Source organism: Octopus bimaculoides, chromosome 1 (assembly GCF_001194135.2).
Source record: "Octopus bimaculoides isolate UCB-OBI-ISO-001 chromosome 1, ASM119413v2, whole genome shotgun sequence".
Taxonomy (NCBI): Eukaryota; Metazoa; Mollusca; class Cephalopoda; order Octopoda; family Octopodidae; genus Octopus; species Octopus bimaculoides.
In genome coordinates, this window is record NC_068981.1 from 184,209,257 (window position 1) to 184,224,838 (window position 15,582).

At 39.4% G+C, this 15,582-nt stretch overlaps 1 protein-coding gene across 1 annotated transcript in view; it reads right to left on the reverse strand.

Annotated features, from left to right (window-relative positions):
* Window positions 1–15,343, reverse strand: part of LOC106879323 (valine--tRNA ligase) — a 33,536-nt gene extending 18,193 nt beyond the window's left edge. Inside the window, exons 1-10 of the mRNA XM_014928831.2 lie at window positions 15,104–15,343; window positions 11,628–11,688; window positions 9,980–10,083; window positions 8,420–8,532; window positions 7,233–7,397; window positions 6,086–6,167; window positions 4,895–5,014; window positions 2,759–2,867; window positions 1,460–1,639; window positions 453–580 (exon numbers count right to left, since the gene is read on the reverse strand). Of these exons, the coding sequence (XP_014784317.1) occupies window positions 453–580; window positions 1,460–1,639; window positions 2,759–2,867; window positions 4,895–5,014; window positions 6,086–6,167; window positions 7,233–7,397; window positions 8,420–8,532; window positions 9,980–10,083; window positions 11,628–11,688; window positions 15,104–15,343 (1,302 nt within the window). The remainder of the gene's footprint in view (window positions 1–452; window positions 581–1,459; window positions 1,640–2,758; window positions 2,868–4,894; window positions 5,015–6,085; window positions 6,168–7,232; window positions 7,398–8,419; window positions 8,533–9,979; window positions 10,084–11,627; window positions 11,689–15,103) is intronic.
* Window positions 15,344–15,582: the final 239 nt, after the last annotated feature.

Genomic DNA, 15,582 nt, shown 5'->3' on the forward strand with positions numbered 1-15,582 from the left:
ATATATATATATATATAGATAGATCTCGGTCACAAGTCATTGCCTCGGTGAAGCCTAATGTTCAGAGGTTGTGCTTCACCACCTCATCCCAGGTCTTCCTGGGCCTACCTCTTCCACAGGTTCCCTCAGCCGCTAGGGTGTGGCACTTTTTCACACACTTATCCTCATCCATTCTCGCCACATGACCATACCAGCACAATCATCTCTCTTGCACACCACACACACACAACAAGCTTCTTTCAGTTTCCATCTACAAATCCACTCATAAGACTCATAAAGTCCAGTCTGAGGCTATAGTAGAAGACACTTGCCCAAGGTACCATGCAGTGGGACTGAATCCAAAATCACAGCAAAACATTCAGAAGACAGGAGGATGAAAGTAAATAATGTAAGGTATTTCGTCTAGCTTTGAGCCATTTCTGTTTTTGTAGTAGAAATATTAGAGGTCTCACCTCAAAAGGAGCACCAACATTGCACATAAGACCAGAGTCATCAATGATAGAGAAGGAAATTGGTAAACCATGCCGCTCACAAACTTCATAGTCCGTTTGATCATGACAAGGGGTCAGTTTGACAGCACCTGGAAAATGAAATACATTTATTGGTCAGTCAAGTAATTATTTCAAATAATGTGAAAGGAATATGGGGTACCATTAGCATTTTGGTAAATGGAATCTACAACTTTGGTCATCATTGTCATCTAACCCATTATTCTGTGGCAGATACCGGTGTCATGCAAATAGCACCTGTGCCATTGGCATGTAAAAGCACCCATTACACTCTTGGAGTGGTTGGCGTTAGGAAGGCCATCCAACCGTAGGAAACCATGCCAACAGCCCAATCAAACCATCCAACCGATGCCAGCAAGGACAACGGATGTTAAATGATGATGATGATGATGATTTAATGAGTTACATTCATCATCATCATCATCGTTTAACGTCCGCTTTCCATGCTAGCATGGAAAGCGTTCAATTAATCTTGCATTATTTTGTAGCCTTGCGATCTCAATGATGCAAATGCTTATTTTTAGAATGACGCCGGTGACACGTAAAAAGCACCCACTAAACTATTGGAGTGGTTGGCGTTAGGAAGGGCATCCAGGTGTAGAGACCTTGTTGGATCAGATTGGAGCCTGGTGCAGCCGCTGACTTTCCAGACTTCAGTCAAACCGTCTAACCCATGTCAGCATGGAAAATGGATGTTTGATGATGATGATGATGATGACATTGCAGGATCTGATCAATACAGTTAAATAATACACTCTGAAAGTGGTGTGCTCCAGCATGGCTGCAGTTCAATGACTAAAACAAGTGACAGAATAAGGAAATATAGTTATAGAATGTAAGAATTAACGAGAGAGAGAGAGAGAGAGAGAGAGAGAGAGAGAGAGAGAGAGAGAGAGAGAGAGAGAGAGAGAGAGAGAGAAAGAGAGAGAGAAAAAGAGAGAGATAGGAACCTTCTCCAAACTCTTTGTCGACAAACTCATCAGCAATGACTGGAATCTTTCGATCTGAAAATGGATGCTGAAGTAAGGCTCCATGAAGATGTTGGTAACGAGAATCTTCAGGGTGTACAGCCACAGCCACATCCCCAAATATTGTCTCTGGACGAGTGGTGGCCACAATGATCTTTTCATCTGCGAAGTCAGAATACAACAAAATATTAGCAACAAAAAAATATGGGATGTATATTTTAATACACGACTTTTTTTTTTAACTAGGAATCCTCTAATCTGAGCCCGAAAATATTTCAGCCCTGATTAACCCTTTTTTTTTACCGTATTTATTTTGAGATGCTCTGTGTTACTTTCAATTAAGTTTGAATATAACAAGGAATTTAGTAAAATAACTTAGTTATCATTAAGCTAGTGTTAGGAACATAAATTGTGACTAAGATTTGGTGGAAGATTTTAATTCAGAACTTATGCCAACAAGACATTTGTACTACAGAGCCAGGGGCAGTTTCAGCCGGGTGCTACGACTGAAGCAAAAGTAAATCCCAGAAAAGGACTACTGCTCCCATACTTGAGATTCTAATGCTACTAAACAAGTCATTTGATTAGCAAAGGCTCAATCACCAACATACAACAAACTCAAGCCCCACAGATATACTGTTCTTTTCTCTGTGAAGGTATATGACTTAGTGGTTAGCGCATTCAGCTCACGATCGTAAAGTCGTGAGTTCAATTCTCAGCAGTGGATTGCATCCTTGAGCAAGACATTATTTCATGTTGCTCCAGCTTATTCAGCTGGCAAAAATGAGTTGTACCTGTAATTCAAAGGGCAAGCCTTGTCACCCTCTGTGTCATGATGAATCCCTACGAGAACTACATTAAGGGTAAATATGTCTGTGGAGTGCTCAGCCACTTGCACATAAATTTCATAAGCATGAAATATAGGTGCAGGAGTGGCTGTGTGGTAAGTAGCTTGCTTACCAACCACATGGTTCCGGGTTCAGTCCCAACGCATGGCACCTTGGGTAAGTGTCTTCTACTATAGCCTCGGGCCAACCAAAGCCTTGTTAGTGGATTTAGTAGACGGAAACTGAAAGAAGCCCGTCGTATATATGTTTATATATATATGTATGTATGTGTTTGTGTGTCTGTGTTTGTCCCCCAACATCGCTTGACAACCGATGCTGGTGTGTTTACGTCCCCGTAACCTAGCGGTTCGGCAAAAGAACCATGTGGTTGGTAAGCAAGCTACTTACTACACAGCCACTCCTGCACCTGTATGAAAAGCTTTGACATACTTACCAGTTCCTACAACAGGATATGCAAATGAGGTTAAAGTTCCAAACTGTACTTTCTTAGCATAACCAGGAATTTCGAGTTTGGTCTTCCCTTTCAACTGCAACATTTCTATCTGAGAAATAAAAGAACGAAAACATCATGCATAAAAGGTAAATGGTTAAAATGCTGGATTAATGAATCCATGGCTCACAAGTTCAAAGCCACCTACTGACAGAGAACCCTTAGGCAAGGCACTTTACATTGCTATCTTCAGTTCATTTCTCTTTCTCTAACCTTCTCCCTAAAGAACTAATTAAAGGGCAATATTTTTGTACCTTTACTCCAGCCACATCTTCCAAAGCCATGATAATATAGATCACCATGGTCATACTGGGCCTTCTCAAAACCAAATCCAGGATAAGTCTTCCTTGAGGTACAAGGCAGAATGACTCCTGGTCTAGCATTGCTCTGGCTTACAGCTGGCACAGTTATTTTGTGCTTGACCATCCAGAGTTGTTTCAACACTGAACACTGGTCACTGATATAGCAATTACCTTTGCAAGTCTTCACAACCTCTACAGGTATTAGTTCCATGACTCTCTTGAGTCAGGTATTTTCAGGTAGGAAACATGTTGGTTTGCACCTTGAGGAAACCCCAAGAAACTCTTCTCAGACATCCCACATGGGATAACCAACTGTTGCCAATGCAGTCATCATGGAAAGACCTTACACAGACCGACCAGCCTAGATGTACTGAGATGCTTATGTTTCAGCATATTTCTAGCAGAATTCAGAATTGCATGAGGTTCAACCGAGCTGAATTGGGGCAGACTTAAGCAAGATGTTATCCCACCATTCCATATGGCAAGATCAGCAGAACTAGACACGGCACTCACCGTGTATTTCAAGAGTCCAGCGTACAGAGATTGTTACAAATCACACAACACTATGATGGGTATCATCTTGGTCAGGTGATAGAGGCTCAGTCTAACATCCTACCTGATACTATATAAGGACACTGATGTTCATTATCCCATGTCAGCATGGGTTACAGGAATACTTATCATTCAGGCATTATTTTACAATCAAATACCCTTCCTGTTGCCAACCCCTATCTCATTTTCAAGTAAAGGATTTTTTGTGTTATTTCACACACACACACACACACACATATATATGCACAAGCATGGCTGTATGGTTGAGAAGCTTGTTTTGCAACCACATGGTTTCAATTTTGTATGTACGTGTACATACATGCATGCATTTAAATAGTCTGCAGTGTGACTGGTAATGATATGTCAACGGTCGAAAGAGAAAAGTCAGGACAGAACTGGATGTGTAGAAGTAGGAAGTAAAAACAAGGTCAAATGTTGGAAGGTTGGTCTCATGGGTAGCAGGAAATAACTGGTACCCTGTCGGTTACGATGATGAGGGTTCCAGCTGATCCGATCAATGGAACAGCCTGCTCGTGAAATTAATGTGCAAGTGGCTGAGCACTCCACAGAGACATGAGCCCTTAATGTAGTTCTTAAGGAGGTTCAGCGTGACACAGAATGTGACAAGGCTGGCTCTTTGAAATACAGGTACTACTCATTTTTGTCAGCTGAGTGGACTGGAGCAACATGAAATGATGTGTCTTGCTCAAGGACACAACGTGCCACCAGGAATTGAACTCATGACCTTGCAATTGTGAGCCGAATACCCTAACTACTAAACCACGTACCCTCACTGGGTGGCAAGCAATATAAATAGAGGAAGTGATTAACCTTTTACATATGGTGGAAGAGTTCCTGTTTCTCTTCCAAACTTGTCTGCATGAGTGAAATAAGAGAGTCAGTAAGAATTTTGATATTCCCAGAAAATAATTATTTCATAAAAGTTTAACCCTTTAGCATTTAGATTTCTGTGTTAAATGTAATAATTATATATTCACATTGTTTTAAATTTGTCATGCATTATCTTATAACTTTCAGATTTCGATGATGTGACTGTTTATTTTTAGAATGACATTGTAAGGTAGGTGTGAGAGACCAGATTTGGCCAGTTGGAATATAAAATAGGTAGAATATTTGGGTCAGATACGGCTGGTTTTAAATGCTAAAGGGTTAAAGTATATATTTTAAAATTAACCAGACATCATAAAGAGAAAGCCTCACTTACCTCAACATCAGAAATGGCTGACTTGAGAACACAAGACCAGTTGACTAAACATTTTTTACGGTATATTAAGCCCTCGTCATGGAGTCGAATAAAAGCTTCGTTAATAGCTTTGGAGAGATTCTAAAATAAACCAAAGCAAATATGTGAGAAGGAAATTATATGAAAAGAAAAGTTATTGAAAAGGAGCAGCCATAGCTCTGTGGTTAAGAAGCTCACTTTGCAGTCACATGGATTTGGGTTCGATCCCACTGTGTTGCCCCTTGGGCATGTGTCTTCTACTATAGTCCCTGGCCAACTAATGCCTTGGGAGTGAATTTGTTAGCTCCAATCTTATCTGGCAATGTTTCTACAGCTGGATGCCCTTCCTAATGCCAACCATTCTGAGAGTGTAGTGGGTGCTTTTTACATGCCACTGAGGCAGGCCTGGCATCAATCACATTTGGACAGTGCTTTTTACGTGCCACCGGCATGGGGGCCACTCAGGGGGTACTGGTATCGGCCACATTCGGATGGTGCTTTTTATGTGCCACCGGCATGGGAGCCAGTCAGGAGGCACTGGCCACAGCTATATGATATTGGTTTTACTTGACTCATCAGGTCTTCTCAAGCATAATCTTGCGGGAGTCTATGCATGAATGAAAACTTTCTCTCTCTCTCTTTCTCACACACACGATGGGCTTCCATATAGTTTCTGTTTGCCAACTTTATTCACAAGGTATTAGTAAGCTTCATGCTATACCAGAGTACACTTTTCTAAAGTACTGTGCAGTGGGACCAAATGTGAAACTGCATTGTTGAGAAACAAACTTCTTAACCATGCAGCCATGCCTGCATCTGCACATTGCTGGAATCTGTGTGCATGTGTGTGTATTCAGTGTTGAAGTTATTGCTGCTGCTGAAGCTGGATTAATGCACTTGGTTGATGTCGTATCATGTCTTGTAATGTGAATCCCACTACACTCTTGGAGTGGTTGGCGTTAGGAAGGGCATCCAACTGTAGAAACTCTGCCAGATCAGATTGGAGCCTGGTGCAGCCATGTGGTTCGCCAGTCCTCAGTCAAATCATCCAACCCATGCTAGCATGGAAAGCGGATGTTAAACGATGATGATGATGATGATGATGTGACCACAGGAAAGACAAGACAAATATCCTAATGTTTTATGACTAAGTAATTTGTCAGAAGCTCTTACCTGATCCATTGTAAAAAAATGTCGCGTCCAGTCAAGTGAGGCTCCTAGTCGTTTCATTTGTTCATAAATCGTGTTTTCTTTTCTGTCACAGAAACAGTAAATATCAAAATTGATAATTGACAAGACAACTGAAATAACATTAAGATTTTGTATTTTATACAAAGTAAATTACATATTGTATTTATATGATATATTCTGCATATATTATCATCAGTTAATGTCTGTCATGGATTGGACAGTTTGACAGGAGATGCATTAGACTCCAATTGTCTGTTTTGGCATGGTTTCTACAGCTGGATGTCCTTCTTAATGCCAACCACTCTACAGAGTGTACTGGGTGCTTTTTACATAGCATTAGTGCCAGCGAGATCACTAAGTAACTTGCAAAATTGTCAAATAGAATAAGAAAAATATATAAAAAAATAAAAATACCATGAAATTAAGTTGGTATTCTTTATCCTAAAAGGAATATGTAATGCATATTTGAACAACTGCTTAATAGGGTGTACAGAAAGGACCCAGATTATAGTTTATCAAAATCTATGAATTACTTGCGTTTATTTAGGAAACTCTGTACTAGAGGTTTACTCAAGCAGTGCATTGCTGCATTCACCATTTGTTGGCATATTCCTGGGTCTTCCCGAGCAACCAGTCAGTCTCCATCTCTGCAAGATACTTTCTCATCTGCTGTGACCATGTGCCATGTAGCCAACCAATATAAGCCATAGACCTAGCCAGATCCTCAGTGAATAGAACATGGTAAGCAGGGTTTAACTCAGAAAATCAAGCAACATGGCCAAACAGTCTGAGCTGGCACTCGTGAATCAAACAGGCAACAAGGCACATCCTAATTTCTGAGTAGAGTTGTTGGTCGGCTACAAAATCTGACCAATGATAACCGATAATCCTGTGAAATGTCCTGGTACCAAAGGTGTTCAGGTGGTTCCTAAGGGTACTGGACAGTGTCCAAGTCTCATAACTATAGAGCAGGTCAGGGAGAACCAGAGACTTAAAGACCCAAACCTTTGTCTCCCTGCACTGATATCAACAATGTCAAACACCCTTGCCCAATGAAGTCAGAATTACTGACTAACATTAAAACAATTTCCTATTAAAATAAGGATTGTAAATTTAAAGAATTATTTACTCTATTTTCCATTTCCATACTTCTTCTAGAAATTTTTCTCTGCCAATATCATGTTTTGTGCAGCCCTTCTTCTTCCATAACCATTTCTCAATGATCACTTGAGTTGCAATGCCAGCATGGTCCAGTCCTGGGACCCAGAGTACCTGGTGTCCTTGCATTCGGTACCTGTAATTTAGAACAGAGGAACAGCTTATTCGTTTTACAAATAACAATGTAACTCTTCGGAAAAATATTGTATAAATAAATACTTTTCCATTATTTAATTGTAAAGGTATATAAGTGATGCAATGCAGGACATTCTCAGACAACTAAATAACCCTTTTCATTATAAGCACGTGGCCTGAAATTTTGGGGAAGGAATTAGATGGTTATATTGACCTCTGTGTGGAACTAGTACTTATTTTATCGACCCCAAAAGGCTGAAAGGCAAAGCCAACTTTGGCGGAATTTGAACTCAGAACATAAAGACGGATGAAGTGCCACTAAGCATTGTTTGCCATGTTGATGATCCAGCCAGCTCACTACCTTCAGACAACTAAATAATAAAAATATAAAAGTGTTTTGTAATTTGTTAGATATATAGAGAGACAGAGAGAGAGGAATAGGGCATTGATAGGTAAATACATGGAGGAGCAGCCAGAGAGGAATAGGACTTTAATAGCTAGATGCAGAGAGAGAGAGAGAGAGAGAGAGAGAGAGAGAGAGAGAGAGAGAGAGAGAGAGAGAGAGAGAGAGAGAGAGAGAGAGAGAGAGTCAAACAGATGGGTGTTAGATAAATAGATGGAGCACTGATAGCCAGATACACAGAAAGGCAGATAGATAGGGCATTGGTAGCCAGATGTAAAGAGGAAGATAGATACATGAGAGTGTTGATAGTCAGACAGATAGCTGGGAATTTGATAGCTACATACATAGAGAAATAAATAGATATATGAGAGAGATAGATAGCTGGAGCATTAATTAATAGTCAGATACATTGAGAAGACACACTGAGAGAGATGGGATATTGATAGCCAGATACAGAGAGGTGAGCATTGATAGTCAGAGAGGGGGGGGGAGAAAGAGAGAGACAGAGATAGAGCATTTATATTAGATACATGGACAAAGACAGGTCGGGCAATTGATAACCAGATAAATAGGAGAACTTGGGTATTAATAGCCAAATAAGATACTGTACAGTGACTTACCAACGGACAATAGCATCTTGAATGGAGCATGTCAAAGCATGACCAAGATGGAGTGAACCAGTCACATTAGGGGGAGGCAAACAGATGACAAACCTTCTCTTCTTTACAGCATCCTACAACAGTTCAGAAGAGCAACATGAGATTACAAATTCTGGGTTATACAAAAAGAGTGGAAAAAATATTTTAAAAGAATGGTAGACACAGGCATGGCTGTGGGGGTTAAGAAGCTTGATTTCCAACCATGTGGTCTTGGATTTCACCTCCATTGCATTGCACTTTGGGCAAATGTCTTCTTTGCTGTAGTAGAATAGACCTTCGCTGAGCCAAACCAAAAGCCATGTGGTGAGTGAATTTGGTAAGTAGAAATTGAAAGAAGCCCATTGCGTGTATGTGTGTGTGTATACTTTAACTGAGGAAAGTTTTATGCAATGGATGCATATCCTATTACATATTACACAAACCTGAAATGCATGTATTAAAAGATTTCAAAATATCACTATTTGGCTTCACTTCATTATTACAACTTGGGTCTCACAGAGGCGAGGTGGCTGAGTTCCTTTCAAGTGTTGGGCCCCACAGAGGCAATGACTGAGACCTTTGGCATTGTGTCATGCTTGAGAAGAAGACCCATCAAGCCAAGCGAAATCGCAATCGTGGCAGATACTGGTGTCAAGCAAATGGCACTTGTGCTGGTGGCATGTAAAAGCACCCATTACATTCTCAGAGTGGTTGGCGTTAGGAAGGGCATCCAGCCATAGAAAACCATGCCAAATCAGACTGGAGCCTGGTGCAGCCTTCCAGCGTGCCACCCATAGTCAAACTGTCCAACCCATGCCAGCATGGACAGCAGATGTTAAATGAGGATGATGATGATATACATACATTTATATATATATATACACACACACGTGTATATGTGTGTGCTTATTCTGATATCTTCTGATAGTTGCAAAATGAGTGTCACTGTCATACAATCTGCGCCATTCATTTCCAATCTTGTATGAAAACAAGTCTGGCTTGGAGAAAAAAAACTTGCTTCAAAACAGATGAAGATGGGTGACAGGACATCTGGTTGTAGAAAAATCTACCTAAATGAATTCTTATTTCTTTATTGCCCACAAGGGGCTAAACATAGAGGGGACAAACAAGGACAGACAAAGGGATTAAGTCGATTACATCGACCCCAGTGCGTAACTGGTACTTAATTTATTGACCCCAAAAGGATGAAAGGCAAAGTCGACCTCAGCGGAATTTGAACTCAGAACATAATGGCTAAGCATTTCGCCCGGCGCGCTAATGTCTCTGCCAGCTCATCGCCTTAATCTACCTAAATGAATTCTGTGTGATGCATGCAAGCATGGGAAAGTGAATGTTAAAATGATGAAACTGACACACACACTTAACTGGCTTCTGTATGCTTTGGTTGTCCTGAGGCTATCACAGAAAACACTTGCTCAAGGTGCTGTACAGTGGGACTGAACCTGAAACCACATGGTTGTGAAACAAACTCTTCAACCACACAGCCAAGAAGCTGTGAATTAAGAAGGAAAAGCTAGAAACCTGAATTGGCTGTGGTTGGTGAAAACCTTTCTGTTCCCACCATTTGTACCATATGGCTTCAACGTATTCTGGGTTGTAGGCTGGAGGAAGGATATTAGTAAATTCTATCAAAAAAAGAAAATAATTAGAAAATCACAACTTGCTAGAAATAGCAGCAAAATTTTCTCTACATCACATCATTGCTTAAAGCTTAGTGATCATTTGTGAATATAATTTGGAAGCATGTACTATGCTTTTGTTAACTGTTTTAGGTGTTTATGTAGTTATGAATCAGGTCTAGACAGCTTCTTGGCTCAACGGCCCTCAACCCAGTAGAATATGGAAGATGTGGGAGTTGGAGGGAGAGAGAGAGTTGCACTAACAACTAGGTTGGTGTACATTTACAGCTGAGTAGACTGGGGTAATGTGAAACGAAGTGCCTTGCTTGAGGACATAGTACACTGCTCCACCTAGAAACTGAACCCATGACATTTTGATCATGAGCCCATTATTCAACAGCTAGGCCATATGCTTTCATACAAAATCACATTGTACTGTCTTAAATAAAAGAAAAAAAAGACATTGGATGTAGTCCAAAGTACACTGTGTCTGAAAAAAAAGACAGGATGGTCACAACTGGAATAACCTTGATGACAGGTGCATCAGGTACTAAACAACAACTCCTCCTTCCACAGAAAATATTCAACCACTGGTTCATTCCCATTCTCTATCATCTCTTTAGTGAAAGCATGTGGCTTAGTGGTTAGGGTGTTGGACTCATGATTGTAATATTGTAGTTTCGATTCCTGGACCGGGTGATGCAGTGTGTTCTTGAGCAAAACACTTCATTTCACGTTGCTCCAGTCCACTAAGCTGGCAAAAATGAGTAATCCTGCAATGGACTGGCATCCTCTCCAGGGAGGAATATTTACACCAGAAAAACCAGGAAACTGGCCTCATGATCCTTATGGAGTAATGTGTACTTCTGTACCTGCCATTAGGCATCGGTGCGGCTATGTGTGGTTGAGAAGCTTGCTTCCCAATCATGTGGTTAGGGATTCAGTGCCCCTGCATGACACTTATGGCAAATGTCTTCTATTATAGCCCCAAGTTCATACCTGTACTGGTGTCATGTAAAAAGCACACAGTACATTCTGTAAAGTGTTTGGTGTTAGGAAGGGCATCCAGATGTAGAAACCAAGCCAAAACAGACAATTGGAACATGCCAGCTCCTGTCAAACTGTCCAACTCATACCAGCAGGGGAAAGCAGATGTTGGTTGAATGAAACTGAAAGAAGCCTGTCGCATATAAATATATAAATGTGTGTGTATGTGTTTGTGCGTGTCCTGGTTTTGAAATCATGTGATTATCGTGAATAGTCATACAAACGTTGTTTGTAATTTCTATTTTTCCATGAAAAACATCCATGGCCATGAAGAAATGTTACTTTGCTTGGAAAGAGGTGAGTGTTGGTGACAGGAAGGGCATCTGGTCATAGAAAATCTGCCTCAACAAATTTTGTCTGGCTCATACAAGTATGGAAAAGGGGATGTGATGATGATGATGAATAATAGTGAAGAGAGAATCCAAGACATACAGAGAAATGAGAGAAAACGTCCATATTAAAATCATCAAACCATAAACAAACACATAAACAAAAATGAGTACCTTTTTTTTGCCATGGAACTAAGCCTCTTGGACAGTTATTTGAATCTGAGTCATCAGTGGCCTGAAATTAAAAATTTAACATTGTATAAATCATATTACATCCCAGATACAGACGCACTGGTGATCTGTGTCCTCTCACTATCTTTTCTACCACTACTGCTTTTGCATATGGCTCATACTTATATCAAAAATTTAGGGCTGTTCTTTAATATTTGTAGAGGCATGCTTTGGGTGGTCAGAAGTAACAAGAGGCAAGAGTAAAGAAAAAGAAACTGTTAGACAGGTGTTTGCCTGAAATGGTATCCTAGAAACATGAGTATATAACTATGCTTGTGAATTTCCTGATAATTACTTACGATGACTGTCTAAATTGAAACCAAATATATAAACCTGCACACCAACCAACAAGTAGTGCTTAAGACTGCATTTCTGTGAATGGGAAGTAGTGTAGTATGGGTTTTGGCTGCCCTGTGTGGTAGCCAAATTGGTTATTCCCTGCCTTATAAGTATCTTTGACTACAGCTAACACACATTTACAAAATGCCCCTCAGTGCAGTTCACACACCTTGTATATGCCACACTATGCCACTATGTGTGGGTGACTGACTTTCAATCTTACAATAGTCATATCACGTCACATCAGTTAGTCATCAATCTATACATTGGTAGGATAAACAGGTGTTTTGTGCATTTGGTAATTTGTCACAAGTTGAACAATGAAATAATGGTAAAAATAACATGTTTGCATGGAATTGTTTTAAATTGGAAAAAATTTTATGAAGTCTTTCCTAATATGGCAACAGACCTAAGGATTATATTGTTTAAACTGCATGCAATGTTATAAGTGGTATCAGCATTTGAAATCAGGAGGAACATCTACCAAAGTTGATCCTAAATCTGGAAGACTTTCTATGACAACCGCCAATGGTCATATCGAAAAAGTGTAGACAGTGATCTGTAAAAATTGTTGCCTGATTGTCTGTGAAGTTTCTGAAGAAGGCATCTGCAAAAAGTTCATGTCACATGATTTTAAAAGAAAAATTGAAGATGTATTTTACTGCCACATAATTTGTACCATGTGACAGACTAACAAAATGAGAATTGAGTCACAGTCAGTCAGGAGCAGCTGACCATTCAAATATTGATGTAAACTTTCAGCAAAGTGTCATAACAGGCAAGGAAATGTAGACATATTGTTTCAATGGTGAAACTAAAAGCAATCTTCACAGTGATTTGGATCATCATTGTTGAAAGCAAAAAAAATAAAAGTCTAATTAGAGTCATACAAAATGTGATGATGATGTTGATTGGTTATTTTTTATTGGAAGGGTGTCATTCATCATGAGTTTGTTCTATGCAGCCAGATAACCAATAAAAATTTTCCTTGTGGGTCAATGCCAGTGCCCTGCCCCGACTGGCATCCGTGCCAGTAACACATAAAAAGCACCCTCCGAACGTGGTCGATGTCAGTGGTGCCTGACTGATTCCCGTGCTGGTGGCACATAAAAAGCACCCACTACACTTTCAGAGTGGTTGGCATTAGGAGGGGCATCCAGCTGTAGAAACCTTGCCAGATCAGATTGGAGCCTGGTGCATCCTACTGGCTTGCCAGTCCTCAGTCAAGCCGTCGAACCCATGCCAGCATGGAAAGCAGACGTTAAACGACGACGATGATGATCCCAAGGTTCTTTGAGAGAAGCAATGTAAAGGAAGCAGCCTAGATGCTGCATCCTGACAAGGCACCTGCTCACACGTCACTCTTTATCTGTGATTTTTCTTTTTGGCATAGTATGAAATTACTCATGTTCTACTGTCACCCTACTGTCTGAGAACAATTAAAAAAAATTTGTTTTCAAGATTGAAATTCACCCTGAGAGGTAATCGATTCCACATGGGAAATGAAGAAAAAATCGCAATAAGAATTGTGCTTCACCCCTGAAAACATGTTCCAGAATTGCAAAACAAATCCTTGAGAGTGATGTATCAACAGTGCGGAAGACAAGTATGATTAAAATGTAAACAAAGCAATGAAGTTTGTAATTTCTAAATGCTTTTAAATTCTCCTGAAACTCGAACACATTTCATCCATTGGAGTCATCTCCACAAATGAGTTTTTACCGCAGTGCGTAAAACTGGAAGCATTTTTGGTAAATTTTCAGATTAACACCCGCACGATTTTCACTAGGGTGTTAGGGTGGCAATTCCGTCCCTAACCCTAACACCCTAGTGAAAATCGTGCGGGTGTTAATCTGAAAATTTACCGCATTTTTATGGTGAACAAAATGCAGAATTTTTCCGTCAAGCTTTGAATGATATTCTAGAATCTATTAATAACGATTGTGATCGTTAAAGATTGCCGGCGATTACGGCCTTTACTTGGACAAATTCACAACGATGCCACAAGTGTCAAGTTCCATGTAATATAAATGAACTCTAGACATGCAATGTTAAAACAATACCCTAGATTACTACTTCTAAAGGTTTAACACAACTAATAAAACAAATAGCTTTAATCGAGTAAGCAGAATGAAATTATAAAGACTGGAATTAGATATCGAAACCAGATTACAAAATTAACTTGTTAGAGGCATAATCAAAACATGTTTCTCAATAGTGAGTGACTTAAAAAGAAAAATATGGCAATAAATCCTCTGAATTTACAATGTGGCTTCTAGCGCGTTGTATTAAAGATCTTTCAAATATTCTATTAGCCCTTACATGTCTGTCTTCTTTACACAAATACGTTAATACCCTTTCATCAATGCCCTTCGCTTTTCTCTCTGCAATGACATTATTCAAATGTCATAATTAATCTTTATTCTGTCGGAGTTTTAATACAGAAATGTAATCGATAAATGATGTAAACAACTGAAATGTGTAATAAACAAGTCGAACGTTTTGAGAGGTGCCCTTTGCCGAGAGTGAAGTGTACTGAAAAGAAAACTAACCCCAAATTGAATAAAACACGATGAGTAGGTTGGTTCTTGCAACCAAGATTAGCTGTATTGCATTCGATGGTAATAATTCTTATTCATTTTGTCCTAGCATGTAACTTCAGATGAAGTAAAATGATGACATGTATGGCTTTGTCAAGGACGTTCGCGATGTATGTGTAATGATAACAAACTCGACATTGAAAGCAAGAGACTGCGGTTCGATTTATTTGGTGGAATCCTTAATTTCACCGTACTTGCAAGACATAGATAAAAAAATTTTTTTAAATATTTTCTGAACCCGAGAGAAAGAATATAAATGTCCTTGAACCGAACTGTCAAAACATCATATTTATGTATGTGTATAAATTTATGTTAAATGATATCGTCAAATGGCTGTATCTAAAAACAGTCATGTTCAATAACATATAATGTTTCAAATAACATAATAATAAGATAACAATGTTTCAAATAGTTATTTACTAAGAAGTAAACAGTCAAATATACAATAATAATATCTGTAATCCGATTGTAAATATTTACCTGTGAGAAAGACCTTAAATTCAAAGCATTCGAAATTTTAGCTTGACTTGGTCGAGTCACTCGGTTTTGTATGAGTTTTCGGCAATTCCTGATAGCTCGAGAATAACTATGATAGGGATTATTTGTAAACTTATTAAATGTCCGTCTACAAGTGTTGAGTGTTAGGTGAGAATGGGACAACAGCATGGCATGTTGGATGGAGGCAGCCATCACAGTTTGATCGAAACTACTTTCTAACATTGAAGAGTTACAGAAAGCCGGGAGTATTTCTTTAGCAATTAAACATCATGACCGGGTGATCAGCAATTAACTCAAATAATTAGCCTCATCTATACAGAGTAAAGTTTTGTCTAATTTATTTTCTCTTCAAATTAAAGTTAACGTTCGATTGTTTAGTTTATAATGTTTTTGTTATAAACAATGATAAAGATGAATAAGTAATTTACTGAGAAATTGTCCAGCGACAACGGACTTGCTGT